This window comes from Corvus kubaryi, unplaced genomic scaffold, assembly GCF_017639235.1.
Source record: "Corvus kubaryi isolate FWS band 111438036 unplaced genomic scaffold, C.kubaryi_AGA036_p1.0 50504, whole genome shotgun sequence".
In the NCBI taxonomy this organism is placed as follows: Eukaryota; Metazoa; Chordata; class Aves; order Passeriformes; family Corvidae; genus Corvus; species Corvus kubaryi.
The window spans coordinates 1-13,003 of NW_024581366.1; the positions used below are offsets into that span (position 1 = coordinate 1).

Consider the following 13,003-nt stretch of genomic DNA (forward strand, 5'->3'; position numbering starts at 1 on the left):
GCACAGCCGGACACACAGCCGGGCACACAGCCACCAGGGAGGAGTGGTTGCCCTCAGGGGACGCGCACGGGCCCACAGGGACTCACACAGGTGGCTCCCCGGGGGGACTCACCCCGACAGGCTCCCTGGCTGGTGACAAAGAGCTCCTGGCGTTTCTCGCATCGTGTCTTCTTCAGCTCGCACTCGTTGGCGTAGGTGGCACCGTCAGAGCCACACACCTGTGCCAGCACAGCGAGGGGACGGCTCAGCGCAGCCCCTGGCACGGGGTGCCCGCTCCGGGGATGGGCTGTGCTGCCCGGGGAGGGGACGGGAGGAGGGCAGCGCTCACCGGGCTGCGGGGCACGGCCAGGCACGTGAAGTCGCACACGCAGGGCTCGTCCTCGGCGTCCTCGTCCCACCAGCCCCCGAACTGCCGGCACCGCTCCTGCTCGCACTCGCTGCCATCCCCCGAGCCAGAGCCCCCCGAGCCACACTCTGGGGACAAGGACACCACGGTGACACGGGGCTCCCTCCCGGCGGGGCAGAGCCGGGGGGACGCGCAGGGCACGGGGACAAAGCCCTCTCCTGGCTCGAGGATGTGCCCAGGACACCCAAACCTCAGCGGGTTTCACTTTTCAGCCCCAAAATCCTGGCCCCACGCGGGGTGGGATCTGATGCCGGGGCTACAGGGAGGATCCCCAGATGTCCCACTGCTGGCACGGTGTTGTGCCAATCACACTGCAAAGGGGCTTCGGCAGGTGGCCTGAGCTTCTCCTCCCGCAGCAGGAGCCAAACCAGGGCCCTGTGGTTGCCCAGCTGCCAGGAGGGACAGCTGCCACTTGCTTTGGTGACAATTGCACTCCGTGCTCTGACCCAGCTCCTTGCCCCCATCCCAAACCCTCCACGCACAGGGAGATCGTGGATGGTGTGGAGCTGGGATTTGGGTTTGGACGTTGGGGTAGGGAGAGGTTTGAAATCCCTGAAGCTCTGCAGGATGCTCCGAGCCGCAGCAGCGGCAGAGACGTGGCTGATTTCAAAGGCTGCTGGAAGGGGAAAAGCAGAGGGGGGAAGGGGAACCTGGCCCTTTTTCTGGAGTGATCAAAGGCTGCGCTTTGGCATTACACAGAGAATTATTCAGGCTCTGCTTCCGGAGGGACAGCAACCTGGAATCCCCCGGGGAGGGCTGGGATCAAACACCCTGTTCTGTCTGCTCTCCCCCTCTCTGATGTCCTTCCCAGCTCCTTTACCATGTGTGCCGTGGGCCAGGGAACCTCAGCTCCCTCCCTGTGCCAGCAGGAATCTGCAGATTCCCAGAGATTTCCCAGAGTGGGAAAACTCAGCGGGTTCTCTATTTTTAGGCTCACCAAGCAAGGTGCAGCCGACCCCAAACCTTCCCTGGGGCTCTTCTGAGTCAACAGAGCCACGGGATGGGTTGGAAGGGGCCTTAAAGATCCAGTTCCAACCCCTGCCAGGGGCCAGGATGCCAGGGATGGCATTGGAGAGGGAATATTTACAAGGGATGCAGAGACAGGACAAGGGGGAATGGCTTCACACTGAGAAAGGGGACATTTAGGTGGGATATAGGGAACTGATTCCTCCCTGTGAGGGTGGGGAGGCCCTGGCACAGGGTGCCCAGAGAAGCTGTGGCTACCCCCGGATCCCTGCAAGCGTCCAAGGATAGGTTGGATAGGACTGGAAAAAACTGGGATGGTGGAATGGGGGTTGGAATTTGAAGGGGGCTGGCACAGGAGCTGCCGTGCAGGGGGTTTTTGGGGTCTCACAGGGCACAGTGGGGTTCCGTGGCGCACAGAGGGGCAGCAGGGAAGTGTGGCTGGCACAGGACCTGCCCTTTCGGGGCTTTTGGGGTCTCAGCGGGCACAGCGGGGCAGCGAGGGAAGCTCAGCGCACGGAACCCTCGGCCCTCCCTCCCTTTCCCCCGACCCACGAAGAAGCAGGACCAACCCACCGTCCTCACAGGGTCCCATCCTGGCCACCTCGATGCTCTTCTGCAGCTGGCACGAGGCCACCTGCAGCTGGCAGGGGCTGTCGTAGGTGACGCCGTCGGTGCCGCACACCGGGGCCGGGGGCTGGCGCTCGCAGCGTGGGCACAGGCACTTCCCGCCCACACAGCGGCTGCCGAAGGAGCACACGGAGCTGCCACACGACTCTGGGGCACAGGGAGGGACAGGCTCAGCCACCCGAGCGGCTCCCGTGGCCACCAGTGCTGTGTCACAGAGCTGGGGACACCAATGCCACGTTATTCCTTATTTAATCCACGCGAGCTCTACGAGGGTCGGGTGCCCACCCCGAGCATTTCGGATTCCCAGCAGCTCTTTCTGGTGAAATAAATCCCATTTAAGCATTTACTCTGGAAGTCAGCTGCCATCCTCACCCATCCTTCCTTCCCCAAACCCCCGGAGAATCTCTCACCCCTGGAACACCCAGCCCCAGCTGGACAGGTATTTATGAGGCTCCAATCATCACCGCAGCTTTTTGGCTTAATGAAGAAGCCGAGCGGGGCTTTTAATTCATTAAGAAATGAGCCCAGACGGCTCCCTGGGCTGGGGAGTGGGGAGGAAACCAGGAACAAAGAGGAATTAACCCCAGGGGATGGAGGGGAGGGAAAGGCAGGGAAGGATCAAACGGAGCCTGGTGCTCTCCGTTCTGCCGCTGGCTGTTAACACGTTTTCAGCCTAATTCCCGACTCGGCCCCACGGACATTAATCCAATTTCTTTGCTCGGCTCAGACAAATAACACGGGGTGCACTCCCCTCTGTGCACCACCAACCAGCTGGGGCTAAAAAGCTGCTGGAGAGCCTCAAAATATCCAACCATTCCTAAGTTAAAATCACCCAGGCAAGGGGAGGGAAAAAACCTCGTGAGTGACCAAACCCACGGGATAACCACGCTGCGGGATGACCAGAGCGGGGCCGAGCATCCTCTGCCTGCGGGATGTGACGCGGGGGACAAAGGGGACGCTGGCACACTCACTGCAGTCCCCCTGGGCGGCCACCAAGATGTTTTTCTGCTGGGTGCAGGCTCGGACGTGCAGCTCGCACTCGCTGCCGTAGGTGTTGCCGTCGGTGCCGCAGACGGGCTGCGACGAGGGGACGCACTCGGTGGGGCACACGCAGCGCCCCGTCTCCGCCTCGCAGATGGCCCCGAACTGGCATTTGCCGCAGCGCTCTGGGCACAGCAAGGACAAAAGCGGCGTTAAAACAGCGGGGAAGGCGTTGCTGGCTCGTGGTGGAGCTGTGGAACAGTCTGGAAGCAAAGCTCATCTTTTTTAAGGGACACCTTGAGCTGTCCCAGCTGGCTGCAAGCCCCGGCCAGCCCGGACATTTCCAGGGATGGGGAAGCCACAGCTTCTCTGGGCAACCTCCCCACCCTCCCAGCGAAGAAATGAGTCCCAAAATCCCATCCAAGCCTCCTCACGCAGCTCTAAACCCCAGTAAGGCAGAAAGAAAAGCTCGCTGCACCCTCCTCCCGCTGCATGTCCCCAGGGCGAGGAAGGGATGCAGGAGCAGGGAGAGGCTGGAAGAAAAGCAAGAACTCCTCCTAAAAACCATCAGGGCCAGGAGAAAGGGGCTGAAATGTCACTGTTGCTGTGGCTCTCAGAGCTAAAGAGGTGGGAGAGAGCACAATTACGGGGAGCAATAAATCAGCCACGGGCTCTGGGGAGGGGGGAGGAGAGGCAGCAGATTCCCACAGGAAGAGGCGGTGGGAAGGGGGATTCCACCTCCAGCTCGATTCCTTTGCTGGTTGCAGGTGGAATATCACACCTGACACGCTGACAGCCAGGCTGAGGGCACAAAAACCCCTTTATCTGGTAAAAATTCCCTCTCCAAGCAGCTCTCCCTCCTCGCAGGAGACACCAGGCAGCACAGCCCCCGACTCCTGGGTGTTCACTGATTCATCCTCTCCTTCCAGCACCTCCCTTCCCTCCCTGCCAGCCCCATGCCTCCTCCATTTTGCCAGGAATTTGGCTCCAAGGTGCTTTTCCTGCTTTTTCTCCTCCACACAGCAGCTGCTGCCTTGGCATGGGGGAGGAGGAGGCACCAGCCCCCTGCTCGGTTCGTGCTGGTGGCCTGGAGGTTTTTATCCGTGGCACAAATCCCGAGCCATGTACGGGATCTGCAGCTCCAGGGGATGCTGAGGGCAGCCAGCTCCTCATTCCCAGCCAGAGGGTTTGGGGCAGAAAATCTGTATTTGATCAATCTGCAATTAGCCCAGCTCTGCCTGAACATCCCAAAGATTTGGTTCTGGGAGAACCAAGCTTAGCCCAGGCTGTGCCCGGCTGCAAACCCTGAGTGGCAAAGCTGTGCTGGCACAGGGAGCAGATGGAAGTGCCTGGAGCAGGGAATGGGCACGGCCCTGAGAGCTCCAGGAGTGTTTGGACAACGCTTCCAGGGTGGGATTTTTGGGGTGGATTCAGGGATCCCTGCGGGTCTCGCTCAGCTCGGACATTCCGTGGCTCTGCGCCGTGGGAAGGGCTGAGCTGCGTTTCCGTGGTGGGTTCTCCTTTGGGATTGGGATGGAGCCCGCTGAGCTCACCCCTGAGGCAGAGCCTTCTCTGCAGGGCAGCTCAGGGAGGGTTTGCTGGGTCAGGGGACAGTGCCAGGCCTGGTGTTCACGGAGGGACAACTCCCAGCTCATCCCGAGCTTTCCCACTGCCTCACATCCCTCAGTGAGGAAGGAGCACCCAGGGTGGAGCCTGGATCCTCTCCCAGCGCCCTCCTTTGAGCTGAAACACAACCCAAACCTCTCTGTCCCCACGGGCAGTGCCACCTCTGTGCTTGGGTCACTGTCTGTCCCTGTGCGCCAGCCCGGGCTGGGGCGAAGGGAGGAGGAACAACAACAGCAAAACAACAATGACAAAACAACACCAATCCCAGCCCAAATCTCACCACAAGGCCCCTCATGCTTGACCCCGGTGTCCCTCTTGAGGTCGTGGGCCATGAACAACAACCAAACAACAACAACCAAACAACAACAACCAAACAACAAAACAAGGCCCAGCCCAAATCCCACCGCAGGACTCCTGGTCCTTCACCCTGGTGTCCCTCTGGAGGACACAGACCAACAACAACAAAGCAACAACCCCCACCCGAAACCTCACCACAGGACCCCTTGACCTTCACCCTCACGTCCCTTTTGAGGTCACAGGCCAACAACAACAAAACAGCAACAAGAAAACAATCCCCCAGCCCAAATCTCATCACGAGGCCCCTTGTGCTTGACCCCAAAGTCCCTCTTGAGAGCGCACAGGCCATAAACCACAACAAAACAACAAGAACCCCCCATCTTACCACAGGGCCCCTTGTGTTTGACCCTGATGTCCCTCTGGAGCACGCAGGCCATGGCGTCCAGCTCGCAGGGGTTGCCGTAGGTGCGCTGGTCGGTGCCGCACACGGGGTCGTAGCGGCCCTGGCACTGCTGCTGGCACTCGCACACGGCCTCCTGGTTCTTCACCACGCATGTGGCCCCGAAGGAGCACTCCACGCCCAGGCAGGGGCTGGGTGTGCCCAGGTCTGCAGAGGGGACAGGGACGGGCGCGGGTGGCTCGGGTGGGTGCCGGCGCGGGTGGCGGGCGCTGAGCGGAGCAGGACGTGCCAGCGTCCCCAGCCGCGGGGCCACCCGCCTGCCCCGAGCCGTGGCACGAGCACAGAGCTGCTGGGCTCACCCCCAGGCCCCATCCCCTCCATGCCACCCCGCCATGCCCGGCTCAGCACGGTCCCCATGCGTGGCGGAGGTTAGGGATGGGCAGCAGGCATGGGATCGTCTCCCCGCATGCCAGGAACAGGATTCCCACCCCCCTGTCCCCTCCATCCTGGGCAGAACCTTCCACAAAGCTCCCACAGGGAGAGCTCCCTTCCCTGGGATCCACACCCTTGGGATCACACTGGAAAACTCATGCTGGCACCCCCTGTGGGATTCCCCAGCAGGACCCGGCTGGAGAGGACACACGCAGCTCCAGCACACTGCTCATCCCCCAGGGAGCTGCTGTGGGGCAGCATGGGGACATCCCATGCCCTTCCTTCATCCCAGCCCTCGGGAAATGACTCCAGCAGAGCCCTGAGGCTCCCAGGGATTGGTAATCCCACAGAAGCAGCATTCCCTCTGGATCCACCACCCCAGGCAAGCAGTGGCACCTCCCCTGGGGATGCTCAGAGGTGACAAAGTGCCAGCAGAGAGCACAGGCCGTGTCCCACTCCCTGCTGGCAGGGAAATCCCAGGGATTCCTCCCTATTCCCAACCAGAAATTCCCTCCAGGAATCCCCCCCCACCACCACCCAGGAGCCAAGGGAGGAGTGGGGACAGAGCCAGCACTGCCCAGTGACCCTCCGGACAACGGCCCCGAGGGGCTGGGGCAGGGAAGGGACACCAGGGATTCCATCTGTGCTGGACAGTGACAAGGACACAGGACAAGGACACGGGTGGGGACACACAATGCAGCCCAGAGGAGATGGAGCAGCAGCAGACACAGCACAGCCCCGGCAGCGAGGCAGGAACGGAGCCGTGAGCTGGGAAAGGTCCCTCTGGAGCAGCCCTGGGCACCTCCCCGGCTGGCACCACGGCGGTGGCACCTCTGCAGGGCAGGAGCCGGGCAGAAGCCCTGTGCCAGCCGCCGGGAAGGGCCCGGATCGGGATCTGCCTCTCTGGGAAGCACCTACCAAGTCACAGCCTAGAGCCGAGGGTCTGCAAAGAACAGGGAAAGGGGGACAGTTCAGGCACAGGGACACAGCTCCAGCCCCTCTCCAGCTCTCTCCCCAACTTCCCGGCAGCTCTGAGCACTTCCCGAGGACCAGGAATTGCTCCCTGGGGTGCTGCTCCCATCTGTTTGTCTCCCTTTTTTCCACGTCCCCCCAACACGCTGACACAGCTTCCACGGAGAAATTCCCTCCGATGGACACGATTTTTCTGGGCATGAAGCAAAGATAATCCCTGGTTTGAGATCCAGGCTCACATTCCTGCCTCGGGAAGCACGGGAATGGGAGTGGGAGCACAGGGAGAGGCCAGCCCTGATGGGGAACCCGGCCCTGACATTCCCTGTCCTTCTCCAGCAGGAAACCTGCAGAGATGCAGCACACAAAGTTCCCAAATCCCAGCCTGGAATATCTCACACACAGCCATGGGCCACCCCCAGGCATCTCTGGGGGGGTTGGCACCAACTTTGCTGTGGGTGGGAGCAATGAGGACCTGCTGGGCTGGGCTTTAATCAAGACCTGCTTTGGTTCCTGGCCCTGCCCCATCCTGGAGGGAGGGAAACTGAGGCACGGGGCAAGCAAAGCGCTCTTTGTGCACCCTGGGTGATTCCAGCGCGTGATCCTTTACCTGCTGCTGAGCCTGGAAGTGCTCCAGACCAGGCTTGGAGCAACCTGGGATAATGGGAGGTGTCCCTGCCTGTGGCAGGGGGCTGGACCTAGATGATTTATGATCCCTTCCAACCCAGCAGACACCTAACGAAGCCCAGGGATCGGGAATCCCAGATTCTGGGAATATCCAGGGAATACCGAGCTCTCCTGCCAGCTCAGCTGGGGGTGCCCATGGAGAAGAGGCACTGAAGCCACCTTGGAACCCATCCATCCACGCCTGGGACACGCAGTGAGCTCCGGCACCGCTCCACGGGGAAATATTCCCGGAATAGAACCACTTCCGAGCACAGCCAGCTCCTCAGAGCCTGGGAGAGGGAGCCGGGATCTCTGTGGAGCTGGGATTGGCAGGGACAAGCAGGACACACAGCTGGGACAGCACGGGGAGAAGCGCCACAGCCCCGGGCAGGCAGGAACTCCGGGAAGGAGGAGGTGGGGAAGCCAGGGGGGTTAGTCAGGAGCAGGAGGAGAGGGAAGATCAACCAGGAGCAGTCCGGAGTGATGCAGCAGCCCGGGGGGGGCCGGCTGAGGAGTGGAGGGCTCCCAGCACCCACCTCTGCTCCCACTCTCCTTTGCCTCGAAGGAAGCATCGGACAAGAGCCCAGCAATTTCCATTCCAGCAGGAAGAGTTTGGGGCGAGGGATGGGACAAACCCCAGGGCAACCTCTCCGTCCTGGGGGGCTCTCAGGCCAAACTAGAGAGAGGTGGGAGCAGTGAGAGGAGGCCAGGAGTGGCCCTGGCCACGGAGGAGGGGCAGAGGCGAGCTCCCAGCAGAGATGTCCGGGCAGGGAGCAGGAGGGTGGTGCCAGGACAGAATTCCTTCCTCCACACAGGCAACACTGTAAAACACAAGACACAGACGAAACAGGAGAGAGAGAGAGAGAGAGAAAGAGAGAAAGAGGGAGAAGAGAAGAGAGGAGAGCAGAGAGAGGCAGGGAGGAAAAGACAGATGCAACTACAGACACCTTCCTTCCTTCCTTCTCTGCTGTCCACATCGGCCTCATCCCATCCCTTCTTTCCCAGCTGCACCATCACAGCGCTGAGAGAGGTAAAACCAAGGCTTGGATGGTTTTGTTTGGCTTGGATGGCTTTGTTTGGCTTGGATGGCTTTGTTTGGCTTTGCCTCCCTGGCCTGGCTGCTGGGAAAGGCAGCAGAGCTTGGGGTTTGTCAGACGGCTGCTTGTGAGGGGTTCAAGTGCTGCCAGCCCCTCCCATTCCCTGCCTTTCCCAGCTCCCTGCATCCTCTGCATTCCCACAGCATCGAGGCATGGATGAGCACCCCAGCACTGAGCTCAGAGCTTTTCCTTTTCTGAGCTGATGGGGATCAAAATTCCGCTCACACCTCCCAGGGACGGGCAAAGGAGCTGTCATGGGCACGCTGCAATCCCAGGTTTTGGCAGACAGAGCCCTGGCTTTGATTCATTCCCCCCCTTTTTTGCTCCTATCCCACCAGGATGCAGCTCCTGGAAGCAGATGTGTGCTGGCCTGGAGGGAGGGGAGTTGGGAGGGAGCTGAAATAAAGGAGAGGGAGATGGAGAGAGGAACGGCAGGTGCAGCAGGAGCACATCCTGCAGCTCCTGGCCTTGTGCCACGGAACACGGCGGAAACGGTGAGTGGCTGGTGCTCAGGAGCAGCGTGAATTCCCTGCTCTTCCCAGAAATTTGGGAAGTTTTGGCCTCTAAAGGAGGCACAGGGGAGGGTTTGAAGAGAGCCCAGGGAGCCAGGGCTGCAAAAAATCCCCCTCCTGGGAGCACAGCCCTTCCCACAGGGAAAACTCAGGGAATTGACTCCCAACCATTCCCCCATCAGAAACACGGGGAAATGGATGCTTAAAAATAACAGCTGTGGTTATTCCGAGTGGGATTTTGGGAGCCTGACAAACTCTTTTCCAGCAGCTGGGTCTGGCAGCCTTGAAAACCTCCAGCAGGAGCACAAAGCCAACAAAACCCATCCCCACCATGGAGTTCTAATTCCCGAGTACTTCAGGAGGTTCAATCCAGCTGATACCTGATAAAACATCAGCTCAAAAGAACAGGACACGATTCCAGAGGTGGGAAAAACCAAACTGAGCTGAAATGAACAACTTGTAACTCATCCAAATCAATCCAGTGGCTGCTTTAACCTCCTTCACTTCCTGGGGGAGAATCTTAACGCTGGACATTCCCAGCATCCTAAGGATCCAAAGCCCCATCCTATCCCATCCTCCTCAGAAAGGTCCATGGGGAAGCTTCTCCTAGAGACGAGACAAAGACACAGTGAGAGCTCCAGAGAGAGCACAGTGGGAGGAGTTCCCGGCGGAGAGCACCTGGAGCTGAGAGAAGCAGGCAGGCATGGAAGGGAGGGCATGGAAGGGGTTTGGAGACTGGCACTACCCTGGGAGGAGCGGGAATGGATGGCATGGACAGCAGGGAATGCGGTGGGGAGTGAGAGAGACCAGCTGGACGTGACAGACACGTGGCTCAAACACGGAGTGTCCCCCGTGTCACACACCAGACAGAGACAGACCACGGACAGCGAGACGGGCACACACCGGGGCTGCTGGAAGGACAGAAACACGGAACGAGGGACATTCCAGGCTGGCTGGACACAAGGCTGAGCCCGTGCCTTGCTCAGCGGGCACCCATTTGCAGCTTCCCAGCATCCCACCCTGCCTGGAGAGGGATGGGAAGCGCCACGGGGTGGGTGAGGGACCAGCATCCCCATGGCATCAAGGGACCAGCATTTCCCACAGGACAGGGGGGAACCAGCACTCCTGTGGGATGATCTGGGGATCAGCATCCCTCCCTCATCCCAGGATGAGAGGGACCAGCATCCCCATGGAACAGCGTCCCTGAGGGACAATTTGGGGACCAAGATCCCCACTGGATTGAGGGACCAGCACCCCCGTGGGAAGGAGGGCCCAGCACCCCCAGGGGCTCCCTCCCAGCAGTCCGTCCTTACCGCAGGGCCCGCTGTGCTTGACGGGGATGGCAGTCTGCTGCTGGCACTCGGCCCGGCGGCGCTCGCAGTCGCTGCCGTAGGTGCGGCTGTCGCGGCCGCACAGGGGCCGGAAGGCGCCGTCGCAGGTGAGGCGGTCGCAGGAGCAGCGCGCGGCGCCGCGCCGGTTCAGGCACACGGCGTTGAACTTGCACTCGTCCTTGCATTTGTCTGCGGGGGAGGATGAAGCCGTTTTGGGGGTTTTTGTACCGTTTTTTCTTTTGTGTATATCGTCTGTATTCTTTACTTGTAGCCTGTTGTGCTGGTGGCTGGTTTTCCCAGCATTTTTCCATGCCCTTTCCCTAGGCGGAATGACAAAGCATATTGCAAAGCCCCTATCCTGTCTCGGTTCTCCCTGGCTACCAAGGCTCAAAACCAGCTCTTCAGACACATTTCCAGCAACAAAATGCTGATCCAGCTGAGCTGGATCTTTCTCAGTCACAGAGGGTTTCTGGAAGCCTCGTTGTCCCATCTGGGGTGCCAAAAAACTGGTGCCTGAGGTGGCCACCTAAAAACAGAGGTCAGGCAAGAACAAGGGAATAAAGGTAGGTGTTTATTGGAAGGGCCTTCAAAGGTGCACCCTGGGCAGGCCAAAGGCTCCACCTGAGACAGACCCTGGGTCACGGGTCCTTCACACTTTTATAAGTTTGGTCCATTTGCATATCAGGGTTAATTCTCCAATTATAACCTCAGTTAATGATGTCATTACCCCAAGTTTGCCCCTGCTCTTCAGAGGCTTTTGGTTTACACATTTTGGGGCCTGGGACAATCCGGGGGTCCTTGGAGAGCAAATCTAAAGAGAGTTCGTTATGGCTGAGCAGCACGAGAGAACAGCAGCTGAGAGGCCACAGGAAACGTCAGAGTGACCCAGCAGGCAGCGCGGGGTTTGAAAAATAGAAAAGTTAAAACCTAAGGCATCAAAAGTAAAGTCCCATCCGAGGGGGGGAAGACTTAGAAGGGCCTTGACCCGGGGCAGGGGAATTGCATCACCACTTGTGCTCCTAATTGGTGCTTTTTAGTCACTTATGCTAATTCACCAAACTTATCAAACTGTGTGCACCCCCGGTGGGGGCTGGGCTTTCGTGAGCCCTCTCCGTAAGCGCCCCCGGAGGCCTCCAAACAAAGATCCACTTTTAATTTACCTCCTTACTACAATTAGCTCCAGTTTCATTTCCAGGTTGGGAAAAAGGCAACAGGGACAGGCCAGCAGCGCTCACACCCACCCTGGGCACAGCGGGATGGGGGTCAGGGGATGCTCCCTCTGCCCCGAGCGCTGCGAGGGAGGAGGAGGAGGAGGATGGCGAGGCACTCACCCTGCTGCTGGCACTGCCCTGAGCGCACCTTCTGGAGGTCCAGCCCCCGCACGGCCCCCGAGCGCCCCATCACGCACTCGTTGTCGTAGGTGACGCCGTCGTCGCCGCACACGGGGTCCCTCCTCGGGGGGCAGCTCTCGGGCCGGGCCAGCAGCTCCGCCTGCCGCGTCCGGGGGTTCACCCGGCACACGCGGTTCGGGTCGGAGAGGACGCTCTTGCAGGGGTCTGGGAAGGGAGGTGGGAGCAGGGAGTCATTCCCTGCCCAAATCGGTGCTTCCCAGGCTCTGCTCCTTCCCTGCATGGCTCCAAGAGCCCCTCAAAGATCCCCTTGTGCCCCTAAGGACTCGTTCCTTACTGAGGGTACCTGACCTTTCCAAAGGGAACAGCGCTGGGATAAACTCTGCCTTTCCCCCATCCCGAGCTGCCCTCACACCCCTCTGCCTCTCTCCTGGGATAAACTCTGCCTTTCCCCCATCCTGAGCTGCCCTCGCACCCCTCTGCCTCTCTCCTGACCCACGCAAACCTTCTGAATCCAAGGAATGTTTGCAGGGTGCTTGGGACTCCCATCCTGCTCTTTATCCCTCCCTGGCTTCCCGAAGTGCTGGGAGAGCCCTGGAAGCAGCCAGGGCCCCACATCTCTAATCCAGGTTTAGGCTCTAATCTAGGTTTATCTGGATGCCCATCTCTGATGAGCTGAGCTCACTTCAGCACACCAAAACCACGGGGAAAACAGGTGCTGACTGCTCCTAATCCCGAAGGATTTTCCCTCCCTTGCCAAGCACCTGGGGGGCGCTGATTCCTTGTCTGCAATTCCAGAAGCACCACGGGATATTCCCACCCTTTAATCCCTGGAATCCCTGCACTGAGAAGGGCAGGAAACAACAACAATAATCGGGACCTCCCCGTCTGCCATCCCCACACCCCATGGGAATGGTGTAGGACAGGGTCCCAGCTGGATTTGTCCCTTTTAGCACAGAAATGAAGTGACCTCCACTGTCCCAAAGCACATCCCAAACCTTTCAGCTCACCCAGGAGCCCAAATTCCTCCAAGCACTTCCAGATCCTACAGCCCTCCCTGAGCTCCTGCTGCTTCCCAGCTAAAACCAGGAGCTCCTGGAAGCTCCAATCTTATTCTGCACCCTAAAAACCCCGGAGGCTCTGTGCCAAAAGCACAGCCAGGGGCCTCCAGGGAGCAGCAGGAGGGACAGGAGGTGGCACAGATGCTGGAGCTGCTCTCTGGGTCAGTGGGGCTGGAGCACAAACACCCCGAGGGAAGCGGGGCCTTGGTCTCAGTGTCAGCAGCTGTCACCCAGAGTGACCCTTCTGCTGTCCAAACTGACCTGTTTGTGCCCAACCTGACCC

General features: G+C 59.8%; 1 protein-coding gene across 1 annotated transcript; it reads right to left on the bottom strand.

The window, feature by feature from the left end:
- Window positions 1-86: 86 nt before the first annotated feature.
- On the bottom strand, window positions 87-11,942 carry LOC121672344 (agrin-like; the record flags this gene model as incomplete). Its single annotated transcript, XM_042044964.1, has 7 exons — window positions 11,642-11,942; window positions 10,293-10,499; window positions 5,289-5,510; window positions 2,971-3,165; window positions 1,946-2,146; window positions 329-474; window positions 87-218 (listed from the first exon to the last, which is right to left on the bottom strand). Coding segments are annotated over exons 1-7 (1,404 nt in total), but the record flags the coding sequence as incomplete, so codon positions are not given.
- Between the last annotated feature and the right edge of the window lie 1,061 nt (window positions 11,943-13,003).